The sequence below is a fragment of the Bufo gargarizans genome, unplaced genomic scaffold, assembly GCF_014858855.1.
Source record: "Bufo gargarizans isolate SCDJY-AF-19 unplaced genomic scaffold, ASM1485885v1 original_scaffold_1247_pilon, whole genome shotgun sequence".
Classification (NCBI taxonomy): Eukaryota; Metazoa; Chordata; class Amphibia; order Anura; family Bufonidae; genus Bufo; species Bufo gargarizans.
In genome coordinates, this window is record NW_025334287.1 from 144696 (window position 1) to 167328 (window position 22633).

The 22633-nt window shown below is 45.6% G+C and overlaps 1 protein-coding gene across 5 annotated transcripts in view; it reads left to right on the forward strand.

The window, feature by feature from the left end:
• Positions 1–19061, forward strand: part of LOC122923136 (kinesin-like protein KIF22) — a 39661-nt gene extending 20600 nt beyond the window's left edge. Inside the window, exons 5-12 of one of the 5 annotated variants that reach the window (XR_006387234.1) lie at positions 3821–3981; positions 4054–4263; positions 6042–6085; positions 6255–6345; positions 8609–8760; positions 14386–14478; positions 18216–18275; positions 18394–19061. Coding sequence is in view for 3 of the 5 variants with exons in the window: in XM_044273857.1 (XP_044129792.1) it covers positions 3821–3981; positions 4054–4263; positions 8593–8760; positions 14386–14478; positions 18216–18275; positions 18394–18423 (722 nt within the window). In the remaining 2 variants the exon portion in view is untranslated. Of the gene's footprint in view, positions 1–3820; positions 3982–4053; positions 4264–6041; positions 6086–6254; positions 6346–8592; positions 8761–14385; positions 14479–18215; positions 18276–18393 lie in introns of all 5 variants that reach the window. The other 4 variants (XM_044273858.1, XR_006387235.1, XM_044273859.1 and 1 more) reach the window with 4 other exon arrangements.
• The last annotated feature ends 3572 nt before the right edge of the window (positions 19062–22633 follow it).

Below are 22633 nucleotides of genomic sequence, written 5' to 3' on the forward strand. Positions count from 1 at the left end.
ATGGGGAAAAAAACAAAAGGCACTCCGGGTATATTTAAGTGTAAGAGCAGTAGATGTAAGTGTTGCCTTATGATTACTTATGGCATTAGCAACATAAAGAATCCCTCGAATGACGAAATAATTGCGTTCAAACAGCATATGGACTGTAGCACGATGAATGTGGTTTATCTCCTGCGGTGCTTGTGTTCACTCTTTTACGTAGGCCGTACTACACAATCCCTGCGTGAGAGAATGAACGAGCACCACTCAAACATTACGAGGAAAGTACTCACGCACAGTGTCTCCAGACATTATGCTAAAATACATGATGGCGACCCTGCATGCCTACGCGTGACACCTATTGAACAGGTCACACACTGCTTCCAGGCATTATGTAAAAAAGAAATGTTCTGGATTTTCCACCTAAACACCCTAACACCCTTTGGTCTTAATGAGTCCCTGGAATATGTTAATTTTTGATTTATATTTACTGTTCTCTGGATATACCCGATGAATGATATAATATTTTATTCGTTTTTTGGTCCCATGTCTTTTTTTACTTTATTTTATTTTTATTTTGTGTTATATATATATATATATATTTATTCATTTATTAATATTTTATTGGTCTATATTCATATACAGACGTGGACAAAATTGTTGGTACCCTTTGGTCAATGAAAGAAAAAGTCACAATGGTCACAGAAATAACTTTAATCTGACAAAAGTAATAATAAATTAAAATTCTATAAATGTTAACCAATGAAAGTCAGACATTGTTTTTCAACCATGCTTCAACAGAATTATGTAAAAAAATAAACTCATGAAACAGGCATGGACAAAAATGATGGTACCCCTAGAAAACACAGAACATAATGTGACCAAAGGGACATGTTAATTCAAGGTGTGTCCACTAATTAGCATCACAGGTGTCTACAACCTTGTAATCAGCCATTGGGCCTATATATATGGCTCCAGGTAATCACTGTGTTTGGTGATATGGTGTGTACCACACTCGACATGGACCAGAGGAAGCAAAGGAAAGAGCTGTCTCAAGAGATCAGAAAGAAAATTATAGACAAGCATGTTAAAGGTAAAGGCTATAAGACCATCTCCAAGCAACTAGATGTTCCTGTGAGTACAGTTGCACATATTATTCATAAGTTTAAGATCCATGGGACTGTAGCCAACCTCCCTGGACGTGGCCGCAGGAGGAAAATTGATGACAAATCTAAGAGACGGATAATCCGAATGGTAACAAAAGAGCCTAGAAAGACTTCTAAAGAGATTCAAGGTGAACTTCATGCTCAAGGAACATCAGTGTCAGATCGCACCATCCGTCGTTGTTTGAGCCAAAGTGGACTACATGGGAGACGACCAAGGAGGACACCATTGTTGAAAACGAATCATAAAAAAGCAAGACTGGAATATGCCAAACTACATGTTGACAAGCCACAAAGCTTCTGGGAGAATGTCCTGTGGACAGATGAGACAAAAATCGAAGTTTTTGCCAAGGCACATCAGCTGTATGTTCACAGACGAAAAAATGAAGCATATCAAGAAAAGAACACTGTCCCTACTGTGAAACATGGAGGAGGCTCTGTTATGTTCTGGGGCTGCTTTGCTGCGTCTGGCACAGGGTGTCTTGAATCTGTGCAGGGTACAATGAAATCTCAAGACTATCAAGGAATTCTAGAGAGAAATGTACTAGCCAGTGTCAGAAAGCTTGGTCTCAGTCGCAGGTCATGGGTCTTGCAACAGGACAATGACCCAAAACACACCGCTAAAAACACCCAAGAATGGCTAAGAGGAAAAAATTGGACTATTCTAAAGTGGCCTTCTATGAGCCCTGACCTCAATCCTATTGAGCATCTTTGGAAGGAGCTGAAACATGCAGTCTGGAAAAGGCACCCTTCAAACCGGACACAACTGGAGCAGTTTGCTCATGAGGAGTGGGCCAAAATACCTGCTGAGAGGTGCAGATGTCTCATTGCCAGTTACAGGAAGCGTTTGATTGCAGTGATTGCCTCAAAAGGTTGCGCAACAAAATATTAAGTTAGGGGTACCATCATTTTTGTCCATGCCTGTTTCATGAGTTTATTTTTTTACATAATTCTGTTGAAGCATGGTTGAAAAACAATGTCTGACTTTCATTGGTTAACATTTATAGAATTTTAATTTATTATTACTTTTGTCAGATTAAAGTTATTTCTGTGACCATTGTGACTTTTTCTTTCATTGACCAAAGGGTACCAACAATTTTGTCCACGTCTGTATATCATTTTTTATTGAAGGGGGAGTTCATCTAGTTTTATATATACTCTCTTTATTTTTAGTATTATTATTATTTTTGATTTTTAATATATAACATCAATTTTTAATATATAACATTTTTTCACCCCATTTATTATTCCTTAATGCCTGCCACTTTATGTGAGATCACTCCCATTTTTCTAAATGGTTCCCCTTCCGGAGGAGTATATGGTTAAAATATGGATGCGGTTATATATACACAATATTTGGTCTATACATCCCTTTGAAACATCTAGGGCACCGATATTGTTATCCCAGGCTGAACCAATTATCCGGTCCATGGTGTGGCGCAGGAGAGGGCCGAGATCTCTGTGGATGGGCGCTGTGCGTTCCACTGTGGAACGCGCCGGGATCCTCCCCGGAGGTTGCGGTGCGTTCCACGGTGGAACGCACAGGAAGTTACATTACAGGCCGCTTGCCGGAAGTGGCCTTGCGTTCCACACTGGAACGCATGGCGATCCGGTTATCATGAGGCCCCTTATCATGGCTTGGAGCCAGATTTAGGGGGTAATGAGGTAAAACCGGCCTAGACTATAGATTATTTCAGAGTAGGGAGGTGGTCCTTGGGGTTATTGCAACCATAGATTCCACCAATATTGTCTGAACTTCTACTTCCGGCCCTCTCTCTCAGGGACGCCACCCCCATGTGCTTTCCTTATTCTATTTAAGCGTCCATTAAAGGGGAAGTACATACAGTGGAACTATCTCCCTCTGAAGTATTGGAGACCCCTGTCTAAAAGACCCCTGAAGGTAAAGATTGAGACAAGTTAATAAATGTAGATATAGACTAATTATATTTGGATTGATGATCGAGTCTGAATTATAAATGTTTAAAAGGTTTATACGATATTGTTTACATTTTCAATGCCTAATAGTTTGATGTGCAAGTGTAATTACACTGTACTGGATATGTATAGTAGAATTGTTTATACATCTAGCCTTTCTTGTGTAAAGATTTTAATTTATAATCTATATATATTTTTTATGTATTGGAATATGTGCGTATTTGTATATCTGTCCATCCTGGGTACTAAGTTATTCTACATGTTTTACTTTATTCTATATATTTTTCTTTTGGATACCCCTGAAGGAGGAGGGTTATGAAACCTCCGAAACGCGTTGGGATATTTTGTATTTTTCCTATATAATAAACTGCTATTGATCAGAAGCCTCATCGTTTGGCGGCCATCAATCGTTATCATCTGATATGCGATCCTGGCTAAGGGGGCAGTTGGTCACGGGTGTCTTGAGCTTCATCCTGTGACTACCCCCCCTGTGAAGTGAGTACTCTAATCCTCAGAATTACTAACTTCCTGCTAAGGAGATTATTCTGTATCGTCACCTGACTAAAGGGGTGATTGATTACTTACCCTATTTATCTCCTCCATACTCTTGGGAGTGGCGCCTTCTATAGTGTTTTCTTTTTTCTTTTTGGGTCACGTCTGGTTGGATCCATTCAGTTGTTTGGATCCACTAGACAGGACTCATCCAATACTGGTATCTCTGTATACCAAGTCATCTTTTCCAGGTAAGACCCACACAATGCTGGGGAGCCCAAGCGAACCGGGTGTCATACCACGAGCTGTGAGAGGCCTGCTGCAGATGACTCGGGAGGCAAATTATAAGCTTGAGGAGGAGAACTGGAGCTACTCAATGACCATGTCCTATGTGGAGATCCATCAGGAGAAGGTGGGTCCCTGCGTGCTGCCCTGCCAGAGATTATCCATATCTGCGAGAACTGTCTAACATCTGTCTTCTCAGGTGATGGATCTTCTGGAGCCCACGAACAAGGCCCTTACAATCCGAGAAGACAAAGACCACAATATCCTCATCCCGGGGGTAACTCAGAAGACCATCAACACCTTCTCAGACTTCGATGAACATTTCATTACTGCAACCCAGAACCGCACAGTGGCCTGCACCAAACTGAACAACCGCTCCAGCCGTAGCCACGCTGTGCTGCTCATCAAGGTGAGAGGGGGGGGGAGGGATAGAGTTTGCTGTTCCCTGGATTGTCAGATAACTGGTGTCTCCACCTTCCGTCTTCTGTAGTAGTTCTGCATCTTAGGGTTCATGCCGGTCTGCAATGCACTGGCCGTGTGCCCACCGCTTGCGGATACATTCACTTGAATGGGTCCGCGATCCACAAGATTAAGTCATGTTCTATTTTTTGGTGGTGTAGAAGCACAGACTGAGATCCCACAGAAGCGCTCCATAGTGCTTCAGTGGGCTTCCATATCTTACGGACCCATTTGCTTGAATCTGTGATACAGCACACACGGCCGGTGCCTGTGTATTGCGAACCCGCTGTTTGTGGGCTGCAATACGGGCTGCATGAGCCCTTAAAGGGCTTCTGTCACCCCACTAAACGCATATATATATTTTTTTTTTTGTCTACTTATAATCCCTATCCTGCCATATTACCATACATTATGTTGTTAATAATTTTCGTTCAGTAAATTTAGCCAAAAACGTACTTTTATGATATGCTAATTACCTTTCTACTTGCTGGTAGCAGCCGCAGAAAACCGCCCCCTCCTTGTGTTGATTGACAGGGCCAGCTGCGATCTCCTCCGGCCGGCCGGCCCTGTCAGCATTTCAAAAATCACACGCCTGTGTTGATTCGGCGCAGGCGCCCTGAGATAAGGAGGCTCGCCTCCTCAGCACTCCCTCAGTGCGCCTGCGCCGATGAAGTCTTCTCTTTCGGTGACGTCATCGGCGCAGGCGCACTGAGGGAGTGCTGAGGAGGCGAGCCTCCTTATCTCAGGGCGCCTGCGCCGAATCAACACAGGCGTGTGATTTTTGAAATGCTGACAGGGCCGGCCGGAGGAGGAGATCGCGGCTGGCCCTGTCAATCAACACAAGGAGGGGGCGGTTTTCTGCGGCTGCTACCAGCAAGTAGACGCCCTACTTGCTGGTAGAAAGGTAATTAGCATATCATAAAAGTACGTTTTTGGCTAAATTTACTGAACGAAAATTAACAACATAATGTATGGTAATATGGCAGGATAGGGATTATAAGTAGACCAAAAAAAAAATGCGTTTAGTGGGGTGACAGAAGCAGATGAATAGAATTTATTTTCTTTTATTTTTTTTATTTTTTTTTATTAAACAAGTTTTTCAAAGTACAGAAAAGGCATATGCATGTACAGTCAAATCTGGTACTCGGAAAATTGTCAAGATTTTTACCATAATTGACATCCACAGTACGACAGTAAAAACTGACTAAACAAAAATATACCCTTTCAGATGTATCCCAACATACAACTCCCCCACCCAGCGATGAGACGAGTACTGTAACGCTAGTATAAATATCGAGTGTCAGGGCGCTGAAGAAGATAAAGCAGACACCCTAGATGTGATCTTGTCCTCTGCACCTTCCATGATAAGGGTCCATTCAAACGTCCGTAGTGTATTGCAGATCCGCAATAGACCCAGCCGGCACCCCCATAGAAATGTCTATTGTCCGCAATTGCGGACAAGAATACGACATGTTCTATTTTTTTTTTTCCGGAGCCGCGGACCGGAAGACTGTAGGCATGCGGCCGTGTGAATGGAGCCTAAGCCCGTCTCTCCACTCCTCCATCCCAGGTCACCCATCATAGTTATTGCCAAAATCGCTCCTCCCAACACAGCCAAGGCAGTTATAAGTCAACCTGTACCTCATTAATCCTATAAGATACCCACTTGTCCCAGATTTATGTGACCTTGGCCAGGCATTGCCTTTAACTATATACTCCTTTTTCCAGGCAGAGGATCTCGTCCATGCTGTTCAAGAATTCAACCCTGGAAGGTGGTTGAGGTCTAAGCCAGTATCTAGATGAATAGAATTTCAGAATCAATATGGCCGCCCCAGTCTGACTTCACACTGTCCCTATATTACTCTGTGGTGGAAAAAAACAAAAACCCACACCACCACCACCACCACCTTTTTACTCTTCTTTTCACCCGTCTGTCCCCAGGTTGTTGTTTCGAGGCTTTTCCTCATTCAGATTGTGCAGGAGATCTGACTTGCACTGTAATAAAAGCTCCCCTGTCTGCGCTGCATTGAGGGTGAGCGCAATTTTTTGTTCTGTCTGTTAATGGTATTATGGCGCATTAGCTTGGAAGACTGCCGGAAATTTACCGTAATAATTCCCAGAGGGGATGAATGGAAATTATGAGAATGCAGAATTTTAGTGTTTGATTTATTATGTGGCGAGATGATAGCAGAGGTTAACGTGCTTCCCAGCGTTAGCAGTAGGTAGCGCTGTTGTTGAGGAAGGGTGGTAGATATGCATGCCTACTGGGGCATATATATATATATATATATATATATATATATATATATTTGCAGTGCATAATCCCCTCAGAGGGCGATGTGCGCAGATGTGCCCAGCACCTGCGCCCATCTGCCTCTGATATTCCCCAGGGGCTCATTCATGCCCCTGTGGGGATATATGTGTGCCCCCTTGATAGGTGCCCCCTTGAGAGATGGTGCCCCCTTGAGAGATGGTGCCCCCTTGAGAGATGGTGCCCCCTTGAGAGAGGGTGCCCCCTTGAGAGAGGGTGCCCCCTTGAGAGAGGGTGCCCCCTTGAGAGAGGGTGCCCCCTTGAGAGAGGGTGCCCCCTTGAGAGAGGGTGCCCCCTTGAGAGAGGGTGCCCCCTTGAGAGAGGGTGCCCCCTTGAGAGAGGGTGCCCCCTTGAGAGAGGGTGCCCCCTTGAGAGAGGGTGCCCCCTTGAATAAATATATGCCCCCATATGTACTGTCCGTTCATATATGCTTATAGATGTGCCCCAAGCATCTATAGGCATATATGCCGGAATCATGCTGCCTGGTGGAGGAGACCGACAGTTGGACAATCATGTCCAGCGTCGGCCTCTACAAAGGACAAAGGATCAATGAGATCCTCTGCCCTTTGTCACCATCTCTGATCGCGCCGGAGATGGTACGCCTAACAGACATGGGAACAAAGCGTTCCCATGCCCCTGTGAGTGGCTGACCTCCGGCGCTGTAATTACAGCGCCGGAGGTAAGCGTCCGCTTCACAGGCGGGAGGATCAAAGGATCCCCCCCCTGGAAGCGCGCTCCAAGATCCTCGGGCCGGCGCGGTGACTTCACATCACCGCGCCGGCCCACGTGTTCAGGCCGGCCGTGCGCATGCGCACGGCGGCAAAAGGTGGACTGCGAGCGGGGCGCCGCCAAGTTTAAATAGGCAGGCGGCGCTCCGCTCTGGAGTCCAAGACACCACCGGGCAGGACATCACCCCTGGACTGACGAGCCCCCCTGGACAACGAGCAGAACATTAAGTATCATTAACCCATTTTTCCCTCCCTATGCCACCAACGATTAACCCCTGATTACTCCCCTTACCACTATACCACCAACGATTAACCCCTGATTCCCTGCATTACTCCCCTTACCACTATCCCACCAACGTCTAACCCTTTAATTCCCTGACCCCATATTGCTAACCCCCTGATTTACCCTAGTCCCTGCCACTCCTGATTAACCCTATCTACTCCCTGATATAGTCCCTGCCCTGATACCCTATTTGTGCCTCCTGGTTAACCCTATCCACTCCCTGCCCTGATATCCCTATTGTGAACCCTATATCATACCCCTGAGCCCCCCCTTAGGGTTTGTGGTCTGCTTATCCCCAGCAAAACCACCGTTAACCCTAGTCGTTCCCCCTAGGGATAGAATATTAGTCAGGTGGGTGGGTTGTTAATGTTACTTGGATGTGTGAACTGTCTAGTTAGTTTATGGGTGGAATTTGGGAACGTGTAGTGTAGTTGAGTACTGTATATTTAGTGTTGTGTTGACAGTATTGTGTGCGTAGTGTATTGTAATAAATACTGTTACTTGTACCCTTTGTGTAGTGTGTACTTGTTAGCGGTAGTAAGTAAGGCGCATGCAGCTAGTATAGTGATTAGTGTAAGGCATAGCGAAGATATTGTGTAATTGTTATTATATAAAGGCATAAATAGGCGGAGTCATCACTAGACGGCTCCTCCTATTTAGGAATACTAATTACCGATATTCGCATAATATTGGTGATTAATATTCCCCCTTTACATTGGCGAGCCAGGCCCACTGCGTGGATTTTGCGTTTGTTTTTTGGTCTTAAGGCTGAGGGTTGCTGGTACTGTGAATTATCGGGCAGGAGAGACGCGGTCAGCAGAGTGTCTGAGCGTCTAGGACCCGATAATTGGACAGGAGAAGCGATACTTCCCTTACAGTACCAGAAATAAAACAATCTTTTGCAGAGAATCTATAATCTGTGTACTAATATTTTTGTATTTGCTTTACACGTCACCGTCGCTGGGGTGTGAAGGATACGTCACGGAAAGAGATCCATCTTCGTTGGAGGTACATAGAAGTCCGGCTGGTCGGGAAGAAGCGTTCCGGAAGAAAAGGACTTCTTTCAAGCAGCTGCAAGGGACGGGAAAGTACAGCACCAACAAGAAGATGGAGACTCAGAAAAATGTGAGTATGAACTTCTCCACACTCCAAAAATAGCACTTTTAATCCCATTGTTCCTACTACATACAAATCCGCTGAGCTGCTGTGGTCCGCTTTACTGGACCAGGCTTACGCTCATGACCGGGTTTGTATTAGTAGGAGTGTCTTCAATAAGAACACCAAACGCCTCCAAATGCTAGCCAAATTGGTTCTTTCCTATGAGGATACCATTTGGAAGGTGGAACACAGACACTTACCAGCACAAGAAAGGCAGGGGAGGTTGCGGACAAGGCAAACTTCCACTGCAATTGTTGTGTTGATAACTGTAAAAGAATTCACACACTAGAGGTTCAATTACAAGAGGAAGCCCAGTGTACAGTCGAGAGGGGAAGAGAAATCTGTGTGTTTAGAGTCGAGACTCTCGGATAAGGACAGTCTCTACTCTGACATGGACAGAGAGCTACTCCGGCTGTACACTGAGATTAATCAGTATAGGAACAATACAGTATCTACGGATGCCCTGATTGTTCAGATGAGGGAGGACCTGGCTGCAAAGACGCAAACCATTGCAGACTTGCAGCGGGCAATCTCCAATTTGTCCAGGCCTAGTACCAACGGTATGGTGCCCACGAAACAAGTTTGTGTTTCGGGAACGGCACAGGAGGAGACAGCGGCGACAGCGCCAAGGTCTTCGACGGATAATACATCCGCAGTGGTAGACACTAGGGGACATGTGGAGCGGTCACTACGATTCACCCCGACACCCGGGGAGAATAGGAGTAGCAACCGTTACCAGGAACAGGACAACGGTTGGGGAGAGGAGAGTGGAGGATATTCCGCTTCCAATCCGCCAACACGTCCGGAAAAACAAGAAGAAATGTATCCTAACCATTCAAGTATGGAAAGGATAAACTTCCTGTTACGGATCTGCAAGGAGATCCCGAAATATGATCCCCATGTAGATCCGTTCGCTTCATGCGATATTTTCGAAGGTCACTGTAACAAATATTCAGTGGCTCCGGAATATCGCATGGAGCTGTTCAGATTATGGTTACCAACACACCTTAATCAAAGGTATGAGGTAACGGGGAGGATGCAACCCACGAATGGCCAGTTTCATGATAAGGAAGAACGTCTCTCCATACTCACGAGACTGGCCACGGGTCACTGGGATGTCACTCCAGAGGTCCTGTCAAAATTCAAGCCTACTATACATGATGAACCCTTGTCATTGTGTAGTCGGTTTGAAGCAATGTACAGGAGGGTTACCAAAGATCAGGGTATTGGGATTCCACAAGGCATGGTGCGCATGTTTGTGGAAAAATTCCCATATCTTGATACTGCAATCCGGCTGAGTGCAGCTAGGGAGCCATCCCTCACGGACGCAGCCATGATTATTGAGCAGTGTAGACAAGACATACTGCTCAGTAAGAGGTCTGTGAAAGTGAGGGAGCGTGTGCCTGTATACGGTAGGTCACAAGACGACCGGGTACAACACACGAGGTATACATCCACCGTTCGCCCCACCGCCCCACGGCCCCACCGTTGGAAAGGGCAGGAAACTTTCGTTGTTTCCTGTGCTTACAAGAGGGGCATATAAAAAGAAATTGTCCACAGTGGTTACACATTAACCGGACAAATTTGGATAAAAATGGCAATAATAACGGTTTCAGGATGAAACCCAATTTTGCCAGGCCTGTGGGGGGACAGGGTGATATGAATCTGGGACATTCATCAGGGCAAGCACCAAAATGCTTGGCGGTCATGAATGTCCCAGGGGGCGTTGAATCAAGAGATTCCACACCTAAGGATCAGGAACAGAGCGCAAGAGTGGCAGTATGTACCACACAAGTACCTACTGGGAGTCTGGTGGATATCGAATGAAGATTAGGGGTCCCTAAAGAGTTGGCACCAGTATGTCCAATCATACTGGAGCCTTCAGGGAGACCCCATATAAAAGCCACGATAAAAGATAAAGAAACGGAAATCATGCTTGATACTGGGGCGGAAATCTCCATTACCAATATCAAGCATGATCTACTCCCCAACAGCCCTCAGTGTGTGGTGATCGGATTTGATCACCAACAAGGGGGGGTGAAGGCCCACAGAATTGATGAGGTAATCATTCAGATTACCAGGTGCACTACCCTCAGGATACCCATGTGGTATTACTCCGGTTCTGATAACCTTATCGGAACCGATGTAATGACACAAAATGGGTGGATCCTGGATCTGGCAAATTGCATTGTGTGGAGAGGTCCCAGACGAGCCAAGGTGTTTGTCATTCAACGGCAGTATCTGGGACCACCTTTGCCAGCAGTAGATAACTCTACTGATGTGCTGGAACACAAGTGGCCTGAGGTCTCACACAATCCAGACCTTGAGCCTATTGTGTACAAGCACCCTGATCTGTGGGCCCAAAGTAAGAATGACTGTGGCAGACTGATTGGCGTTTTGGTAGACATAGAGGGTCCTGACCCTCCACCTCAACGCCAATATCTATTTCCACCAGAGGCCACCCATTCAATTATGGACACAATCCTTGAATTGAAGACTAGGGGTGTGGTCATTGAGGGCAACTCAAAGTGCAACAATGCCCTCTGGCCAGTTAAGAAAAAGGACACGAATGCATGGAGGCTGACCATAGACCTCCGTGTCCTTAACAAATACACCCCAATGTCAGCCCCGGTGGTGGCCCAAACTCCCGACATCATGGCCAGAATAAGTGGCGAAAGCCGCGTATTCTCGACCATCGATGTTGCCAACGGGTTCTTCTCCATCGAACTCACGGAGTCGTGTCGGTACAAATTTGCCTTCACGGTGGGGGACAAACAGTACATGTTTGCGGTACTGCCCCAGGGGTTCCATAGCAGCCCCACGTATTTCCATCAGGCATTAGCGGCTGTGCTGAGTGTATTCTCACGACCGGAATGCCTTTTACAATACGTGGACGACTTGCTTTTGCATACAGAGACCATGGAGGAACACTTGGTTCTGTTGAAAGAGCTGCTAGGACTCCTGGCAAAGTCAGGACTCAAACTGAGTCCCCATAAGGCAAATCTGGCTAAAGCAGAGGTAACTTTCCTTGGGGTCCAAATTTCCTGTGGAACCAAAGGTATCATGACGACCCGTGTGGAAGCCATGGTAAAGTTACCCAGGCCTGGCACCCTTCAGGATTTGAGAAAATTCCTGGGGGTCGCCAACTTCATGAGGGAGTTCATAGAGGATTTCGCGGCCAAAGCGAAGCCTCTCTACGAACTCCTTCGGGGAGAGGAACCCTCAATCAAAGGATGGTCCGATGCGCAGGAAGAGGCCTTTTCAACCCTGAAAAGGGACCTCTCCTCGGCGCCTGTGTTGGCCACTCCACATTCAGATGGGGAACTGGCCATACAAGCGCATGCAGGGATCGAGTCTATCGCAGCGGTCCTGGTACAGAAAGTAGGCTACGAGACCAGACCGCTGGGATACTTCTCCAGGCTGCTTTCGCCCGTCGAACGAGGGTTCGATGAATGCGCCAAGCAATTGGCAGCCATACACTATGCTGTTAAGACCACTGAGCATATTGTTGGCTTCCGGCCCCTCACTTTGCAGACTCCACATTCACCGTTGACCCTTTTACTCCGTGATACTCTCCCTGGAGTCTCCCAACAGAGATTCGGGAGATGGATCATGGATCTCAGCGGCCGGAATCTGCAGGTGGACCACAAGGCCAAGTATGTTCTGTCCCAGTTGCTTAACCTGACTGGAACTGAACATGACTGTGGCCAACCGGTAATGGACGACTCTCCACAGATGTTCAGGACTGACAAGCATCCAGATGACAGAGTCATCTTTGTTGATGGCTCTCGGTTCTATCTGGATGGGGAATATGTCACAGGTTTTGCTGTGCTGGATGAGACCACTGGTACCCAGAGTCTTGTCCGGTTACCAGGTCACATGTCAGCACAGCGGGCAGAGTTGGAGGCTGTTAAAGAGGCTCTGCTTCTTCACCCTCCAGGGAAACTAACTATATATAGCGACAGCTCATATGTAGTTCGCTCCCTCACATTGCACCTGGACGTTTGGAAGAGAAGAGGATTTGTGGACAGCCAAAACAAACCTCTGGCTCATGTGTCAGTCCTGAAGGAGCTGTGGGAGTGGGGTATGGCACACGTGGCGGAAGCAGCCATCATAAAAATCCCGGCGCATCAAAAAGGGGATGAACCTTTGACAATAGGTAACAACCAGGCAGACGAACTGGCAAAACTAGCAGCAGTATCTGGGGCCTTTAGGGAACCAGGCACTGAGCCACTGCCCGCATTCCGGATTGCAGCACATACCCATCTGAGTGACAGCCCGGTGTCATTCGAGGAGGAACAAGCTAAGGATCCTCTTCTAATGACACACATCCAAGTACCACAGCATCCCTGGTCCTTACAACAGGGGATCCTGTGTCACGACACCGGTACACAGTCGCTTCCTCTCCCGGTGGTTCCTCAGCATCTGCAAGCAGAGCTGACACGGTTGAACCACCAAATGTTTGGACATCTTGGCCGGAATAAGCTCTTGCCTCTCCTGAGAGACAAATTGTACTGGCCCGGAATGTCCAACACAGTAGAGGAGGTTACGCAACAGTGCCTGGTGTGTGCTCAGGTTAACCCAAGGGCATCTGCCTTGAAGCCAGTGTTACAGCGGGTTCCTCCTGCCGATGGTCCATGGTCCGCTATCCAAATTGATTTCATCGGACCTTTGCCAACTGGGAGTCGTAACTGTCGTTACGCCCTGGTGGTAGTGGATGTCTTCTCGAAGTGGGTAGAAGCCATCCCTACGGTCAATGATTCGGCCTCCACCACTGCCCGTGTTCTCTGGGAACAAGTTCTGTCACGATGGGGGTTACCCAGATTGATAGAATCCGACAGAGGGACCCATTTCACGGGTAAGGTCATGAAAGCGCTTTGTGGTCTCCTAGACATAAAGCAAAGGTTTCATGTCCCTTATCACCCTCAGTCAGCGGGCATCGTAGAGCGGATGAACCGGACCATCAAAACCCGGCTTTCCAAGGCACTGCTGGAGAAAGGTTCCTCTTGGGTAACCTCCCTTCCAGCTGTGCTAATGGGTATCCGAGCCACAGAGGCCTCTACTACCGGTATCTCCCCATTTGAACTCATGACCGGACGTAAGATGCCCCTATGTCTACCAAACTAACCCCAAGTGTCGGAGCCCACGAAGAACGCCATCGCCAGGGACTTGTTTCTTCAACAGGTTCAGCAGAACCTGAAGGAGTTACTGCCTCATGCAGCTATACGGTTACACAAACCGTATCTACAGGGGGAAACACCTATGCCCTCTGTAGGAGAAATGGTAATGGTGAAAGTCTTTCGTCGGGTCGGCCCATGGGACGCAAACTGGGAAGGACCGTACAAGGTCCTTGAAGTGATGGGGGACACCATGCTGAAGGTACAAAGGCCTATCACGAGCAAGAAGAAATCCCGTAGACGCCAGGAAGTTTTTTGGATTCACATCGACCAGGCCAAAGCCACCCGAGCCTCCCCAACTCAATAACGAAGACCGTTCCGAGTTGGGTGAGGGGGGGGGGGGGGGGGGGGAGAAAATGGCTTGGTGGATCGAAGGTGAATCCGATACACTTATACACATTCCATCTCATTGCAGAACACAAGAGGGAGACACTCCATGGGACCTCACTACCAGGGAAGAGCTAGGCATCCTCTGAATGGGATACGTATCCAGCTTGTGACACTGGTGGTAAGCATGTTGGTGGCAGGCTCAGCCTCTTCAGGGGAGGACCTGGGGACTAATATTGGTATGGCCAGCATATCACTTGATGGACGCGGCCTTTTAATGGTGGAATGTTTGGGTGGCAAAATCCTGGAACCATACGAGCACGTTACCTTTACACCAGGTCAATGGTATCTGTATGGTTTCCAGAGAGAGGGTTTTGCCAACGGTGTAATTCAGCATTATACCCCGGTGGAGAATGTGTCTGCCATACAACATGACTTGCACGCTCTCTGTCTCAAGGAATACAGGCATTTTCAGGACTTGGACCCTGTACCTATCAAATCCTTAAGATGGGTGTCTAGGAATCCACACCTGCACCCTTACCAGCAAGTGAGAGCCAACACTACCTCAGTGTTGTGTACAAAGGAGGGTTTGCTGAGTCCTGAAGATGTCACTGGGGCAGAGTACAGCGGTTGGTATATCCTGAAAGCTACCTTCCTAGGGAAGGATAGCAGAAACGGGTTGAGGGTTAGGACATATTTCGATAGGCCCATTCCGGTAAAAGGCACCCTGAAGGCTTATTGTATGTTGAGGGATTCCCAGATGATTATCACCAGGGAATCCAGTTATGTACAGGGACATGTATCCACAGATTACTTGCGAACCAGCATAATGATGTTAAAGTTAAATTGCAGTGACTCTGATCAGGCCATCTGGAATGATCAGAGTGGTCCGGTAAAACTGGAGGGTTTGTATCGAGCCACAGTTTTAAAGGTACGAACCGATGCCAAGGACCCAAGGTATGCGCAGTTAAAGGGGTCTCCATCCATATGGTCTTTCATGATTACGATCATGAGAGACAACTGCGTTCCTGAGGTGACGGGATACTATTTCGTCACCTATGCCCACTGGGAACAGGATACCCAGATGGTGATGTTAGACACTAATCCCTGGAGGTGGGATTTAGTGTGTAATGGGGTGGACACCCCTACAGTGGATGTATGGATGGATGGTACCCCTATGACTGAGGAATACGGGGTAGGTATGTGTCTTCCGATTGGACAGACCCCAGAGGCAGGGACATTAACTTTGACATCAATATAGACTGTTCATTCAAGTGGCCTTTTTGCGAGGCAGCCGACGAAGGGTGCTGGACCTTTACTCTTTAATTTTTTACTTTAATCTTGTCAAGAAATGTAACCTACTTGTAGTTTAACTAATCATAAAGTTTATGCATTAGATTTCTGTCGTAAAAGTACACACAAAATTGTGATACATTTATTCCAAGGTAAAACTTGCGTTCCCCAATCTTTAGAAGAAGACATATGAAAAGCCCTTTATTGCATTTCAGCCTATTCAACCTTCTGATAACGAAATTGAATATGCTGAAATGGGGGGATTTGTCGTGCCTTTTCATAGGTAAATACATTGATATCCAATTCATTTTTAGTCAAGATGGATGTTCATTACCTTTAAGAGCCATGCTCCACTATAGTTACAATTTTGTATGTCTTGAGAAGGCCAAAGTAAGGTCACACGAAGGTTTCTACTTTTTAGTGTTATTCTTCTCATGAATGTACCAGTCTGAGAAGAGGCCTCCTTATCTACTGATAAATTTATGACGGGAGGTAAAGATAAGCTCTATGCAGCTGGTGATGATTACCTATACAATTAGGCATTTATTAATGAAACAAAATATATAATATGTATGTATGTATTTAATGAGCCTTAGTCCTTAGAATAAGATAATCAGTAGAACATATAATATATATTATACTGTTATATGTGATGAAGACAACATGTATCCAGTATATTATATATATTTCTCATTAGGAGAATCTTTGTCTCTAAAAGAGTGTCTGTGCAGATGTGTTTTGTAACAATTATTCACCTCTTTGGTATGAGAGTAGATACTGATATCCCTGAGTAAACAAAGCCAGTGAAGTTATTTACGATGAACAAATAAACAGTGTGAGAAACAGTCAGAAGAGACGCCTAGAGGTCTGTCTCTAATTGCTACAAGTGTCAAATCTAATCCCTATAGCCTTGAATTAAAGCTTTTAAGGTCAATTGTATATTATACCTTTATTCAGACTTACAGAAGTTAACCCTTTATACTATGATGCAAATAGCTTACACAGCAGTGCCACCTAGGTATGAGTAGGTGACATTACAACAGTAGCAAAAGTGCATTCTGGGTAAGGTTATGATGTCATTTCTTATCAATAGTCACACCCATCCGATTATGATTGGGAACTTCCAACTAGGAAGGTGTGTCTAATTGATAAGTTTGTGTTCATAAACCATACACGGGGGGGGAGAAAAGGACAGAGAATAGGAACACACACACAAGAGAGGAAAGAGAAGTAAAGCTGTCTAGAGGGGTCTATCAAGATGGAAGCCATGGTGAGATGTGCTATGATGGACCACCCAGCTTTCCTAGGAGCAGAAGTGAGATTTCTACTAGGACTTGGTAAGAGATACAGAAAATGATATTTCATTTTATTAAGACTAATTTGATAGTGTGGGTGAAATTATACCATCTAGATTGGCGAATAAATACATAATTAAATTAATTAATCATCTCCATATTGAGATGTAGTTTTAGGATATTGTGAGGCTTCATTCTACCTGCAGAAGAATCAAGACTCATAATCTAGCAAAGTAGTAAATAATTGCTTAGATATATATATATATATATATATATATATATATATATATTGATAGAACATTCTTCGCCAAGCTAAGTGATGGTTTCCCACAGGAAAGACTTATTTCGAGTCCTTTCCATTTAAGATATGGTCTAGCAAAGATCCTATATCTGTCATTTGTCTTAATAGTCTTACCAAAGTCATATGTGTGAAAATAGTCCAGGATGGGGCGGAAGGATACAGTTCTCTTCTAAGTTATATCCTTGAATGGATTTGCCCATGCCTGAAGTCATGTGACGTGTAGTTGGTTAGAGGGGGGTGGAATGTATTTAGCATTCCATATTGATGTCTAGGATTAGACAGGCCCGTCCTGATATCATGAGGCTTTCTCTGAACAGTAGTAATGTATATAAATTATGTTCCTATTTGATATCCTAACCTAATAATAGCTTTGTTATAATGTGACAAGTTATTTCCACTCACATGTATTGTTAAGCTTGTAATGCTTTATATTAACGCTATATATATTCATTTGCATGTATCATTGTGTTTATCTACTTATATATGTTTATAATCTTGTAACCAATAAATCTGCATATTTTTATAAACCTGTGTATTGTTGTATAATGCAGAACTACATGTTTTATCATTAACGTCATCTCTCGTCAAAAAGAACTTATTTATCTGAGGAAATAGTCGGCCTCAGATGTGAATTGTATCAATTAGGTTGTCTACGATTCACCAGGTCATGATTTTAAGAATTTATGACAAATTTTATAAATTAATTTTTTTTATAATTAATAATTTTTATGACCATAATTAATAATTCTTAATTGAATTATTACCACCCGACAATAACAAGGGAGCCACAAACAGCGTGTCACAGTAAAGCTATACGCTTACCCTGACTCGCACTATGGCTTGCTTCGCTGTTTACATAGCTCTCATGCATTGCAGTGGGAACTACCGAAACGGTGCAGAGACGGCCTGCTCTGCTGTTAATCCGCCACCTGGTGGTTTCCTATTAGTCTCATCTTGTCTTCGTAACAGCAAGAAGGGACAACTCCTTTTTTTCTTTTTTTTTTTTTTAAGAAATTATTTATTTTTCAGTTGGAGGACCTGGCCTCTATAGAAGGGATATCTGCCAAATTAGTCGACATATTTTTACAGGTAAGACTCCATGTTTTGTGTATGGTTACAGCTCTAATGAGATACAAGCAATGATAGGAGTTTTACTTCTGTTGTGTGAGGGTGAAGATCCAATACTGACAGTTCTCCCTCTCCACAGGCCAACATCCTGAGAATAGTAAAAAGATGAAGACGCCTCAGGACCCTTCACTTCTCACTGAGAAGCCTTCACCTCATGGATTCTATGAAACCTCTTATTCGACTGCCTCGTGTACATTCCTATAGTCTCCACCAACCCCCTGGTACATGAGGCTAGTGGGGGGCCTCCTTGTGTTCCACCTCTCATTGTGACTCTTTACCCTCCTCAGTGTGAGGTCGGCGATGGCAGGAGCGTTGTCTTATTTTTGGATTATTTTTATTATCATTTTTTTATGTATTTGGTTGAATCTGTGCAGTGAGCCGCCTACCCCCCACCCCCACACAGGCATCATACAGATGTGTCTATAGGATCTCCATATACTTACACCATGTAACCACTGTTGTATATAAGATGAATCAGTTTAGGGAGACTGAACAGACCGCCCTGCCCTGGGTAGAAAACGTAGCCCCGGCAGCCTGGGGAGTAATGCAGGTTGAAGTATAATGTAAGTTATTTGCTCATCTGTATGGATCCTGTGTGTCCAGATACTGGGTCCATATGAGCTGCGGCCAGTGAAGTCTATGTTTTACTTGTTTTACTCTAGCCATATGTCCTGACAATGAAACGTGTATGTTTTTGTGAAGCCTGAACTTTGTGTTAATAAAACCTATAATTTTTTTAAATTTAAATCTTCTTCTCCAACCGCGTGAGAAAGCTATAGAAATATCAATGAAAATTGCTGCGTGGAATTGGGAATAATTGTAATCCAAAAGCATCAGCTACGAATACACAGAATACCCAGGACAAACCAGCGTGGAGGTCCCTGTGTGTAGCCTGACCTACTATCACAGAACGCTTCAGTGTGGCGCTGACTGTGGGTGGTGTGGCCTCCTTCTCCCTCAACCCCTGGGCCACAATGTCCTCTACAGTATAAACAATTAGGCGTCAAGCCCCTTGCTATTGGCCACATATGTACCAGGTATACATTTTCCCCTTTGCCTTATGACAGCACCCTTGAAGAGACCCGTTTCCTCCTCTAGACAATGCAAACCAGAATTGTTTAAAGGAAGGGTTCCTTGCATGTCTGTGGGCTGTGCCTGAATGCCCATCCGTGGCATGGACCTCTGTGTATTCTCACCAGAGTATAACGTCACTTCCGGTCCATGAGCAGAGCAAAGGAAGCGGTCACTGATGAAGGCCATATGTGGGAGAAGCCTACAAGTGCATGCCGGGAGAAAAGCCCAGCCAGTTCCTTGCGTTGAACGCTGTGTGCTTGTTACGTGGCTGGTTCCATGAGCTTGTACTACCATGATGCAATCAGTTCAGCGGTACACTCCAGTACAAGGGTAAGGTGCCCAGCATTTTTTTATTTATTTTTTCTGCATGGATGATTGATAGAGATTATGGTTTATGTTCAGGTCTCTAAGCATGCTGGGAGTTGTAGTTTTGCAACAGCTGAAGGGGTGGCAGGTTGGCCATCCCTGCTCTAGAGCTAAGGAGAGGGTCTGTGTAGTGTGCAAGAAAAAGCTGTCCTCTTAATCTTTATATCAGAATTGTATTAAGTTAATGAAGGAGGAAACCCTATCCCTGATAGGAAGTATGAAAGGGGTCCTGTAGTTCTTCCTCTGGATAGATCATCAGCATCTGATCGGTGGGGGTCCAACAACCAAGATTCCCGGGATTCTGCGGGTGTCCCGGTTGTCGGACCCCTGCGATCAGATGCTGATGATCTGTCTAGAGGATAGATCATCAGTTAAAAAGAACTGCAGAACCCCTTTAAGTTGCTAGTTTTTGAGTCTCGGTTGGCTGCTTAGAAGTCGTCCTAGTTACCTCTTTAGTTCGGTCATGTTCCCTCTCCAGTTACTGTGAGGTGTTGTCAGGTTTTGGAGGAGGAGGGAGAATTGTATTTGGCTGTGGATCCTTCTGGATATGAGCCACCGGGGAAGCCGTTTTTCCCTGCGGAGAATACTAATGTTCTGGTTTAAAGCTGTGAGAACAAATATGGGGCTGGATGATGAGAAATTGCCACAGTCCATACAGATTGTGATTAGGGATGAGCAAATCGACTTCGGATAAAATGCGAAGTCGATTCACATAATACTTCGTTCCAATACTGTACGGAGCAGAAGCTCTGTACAGTATTGGTTCCGATGAGCCGAAGACTTGAGACTTCGGGTAATAACTCCATAAATGAATTTGTACTGTAAAAAAAAAAACATTTTCTCCAACGGCACTACATGGAGGGTTATCCCACCGCCTTCAGGGACAGGAAATCGTTTTTGAGACCAGCCAATAAAGGGCCCCCTCCCTTGCCAGTTGTTTTCCTGTCCCTCAGAAGGTCGGGAACTCGTGCACCAGCTAGTATTCGCGCAGCCTTCAGGTTTGTTATCCTGGCGGTGTCACAGGGGAAAGGATCGCGTGACACGGCAGTGTGATCCCTCCTTCCCTTAGGTATAATCCCAGCTTGGGCTGGTCACCCTGGGCTGTATCCCCGCATTCCTGTGGAACCTGGGAACGCTCCCATAATCCTATAGCTGCTGCGCACGCGCCTCTGTGACGCGGGTTATTGCATCATCAGAAGGGGCCGTGCGGCGCATAGGAAGGGGACGGAGCTCCGCAGCACTAAGGAGGAGGAAGTAGCGGGCTGCCGGTGTCCTTGTGCAGCTACCAATCGCTCCTCTAACCAGGACTACCAAGATGATACAAGCTGAAGGTGACTCCCCCAGAAAGCCCACAGACACCTCCAGGCCTTCTAGCCCGGTAAGCCTCCTCCCTGTTCTATGTATGAGGGGGGGGGGGGGGGTTTTACGCACTAGTAAGTTATGTTAAGCTTGCACCCGTTTCCTTTTGATGGCGGTTCCAAAAAAAAAAAAAAGGAAATATTTCTTAAATGAAACTATTCCTGACGTTTTATGTCTCCTAGGGGAGAGAAACCTCCTAAAACGGGAACAGTCCATTAAAAGATGATGTGCCATCTCATATAAAAAAACCTTTGTCAGAAATGTGACAAAGTGGTCTCAGAGGAAACCCCCTTCCCTGGTGGAAAGTCTGATAAGCATGTTTAAGGAAGAAAAGTGGGGGCAGCTGTAGAAGCAAAGCTATCTTCCAGACCTTCCACTTCTAGCACCCCTATTATGGAACAACATTCTGACCTAGATGAAGGAGAAATTTCATCCGGTTCAGACTGATATTTCGGAAGACGCCTATGGTCAACCTCTGTGTTCTGTGAAAGAGACGGAATCCTTGTTAAAAACTATCAGAGCCACCATTAATCTAGAAGCAAAAGAGCCGCTATCTGTACAGGATCAGATGTTCGCAGCTCTGGGGGACAAGAAGAAAACGTGTTTTTCCTGTCCATGCTAATATCAAGTCTTTAATCCAAACTGAGTGGAAAGAGCCTGAAAAGAGACAATCCTCCTCTAAGATATTTAAGAGAAAATATCAGTTTGTGGAAGAAGACTCGGCCACCTGGGATAAGACTCCTAGAGTGGATGCCCCCGCGGCAAGGATTTCAAAAAAATCTGCCCTACCCTTTGAAGAAAAGGGACTATCTGTAAGTACCTTAAAAGTCCAGGTAGCAGCTCTAAGTGCGTTTTTAAACGGCAAACTAACAGACATAAATGTTATCAAAAGGCTCCTTAACCACCTCCGGACCGCAGATGTGCGGTCCGGAGGTGGCGGCCCTGCGCACAGTCACGCGTATATGCGTCATCTCGCGAGACGCGAGATTTCCTGTGAACGCGCGCACACAGGAACGGAAGGTAAGCGAGTGGATCTCCAGCCTGCCAGCGGCGATCACTCGCTGGCAGGCTGGAGATCCGAATTTTTTAACCCCTAACAGGTATATTAGACGCTGTTTTCATAACCCCCCGGTCACTTATAAATCACCCATGATCACCCCATATAAACTCCCTGATCACCCCCCTGTCAGGCTCCGTTCAGACGTCCGTATGATTTTTACGGATACATGGATCGGATCTGCAAAACGCATACAGACGTCTAAATGGAGCCTTACAGGGGGGTGATCAATGACAGGCGGGTGATCACCCATATACACTCCCTGATCACCCCCCTGTCATTGATCACCCCCCTGTAAGGCTCCATTCAGACATTTTTTTTGGCACAAGTTAGCGGAAATTTTTTGTTTTTGTTTTTTCTTACTAAGTCTCATATTCTACTAACTTGTGTCAAAAAATAAAATCTCACATGCACTCGCCGTACCCCTCACGGAATCCAAATGCGTAAACATTTTTAGACATTT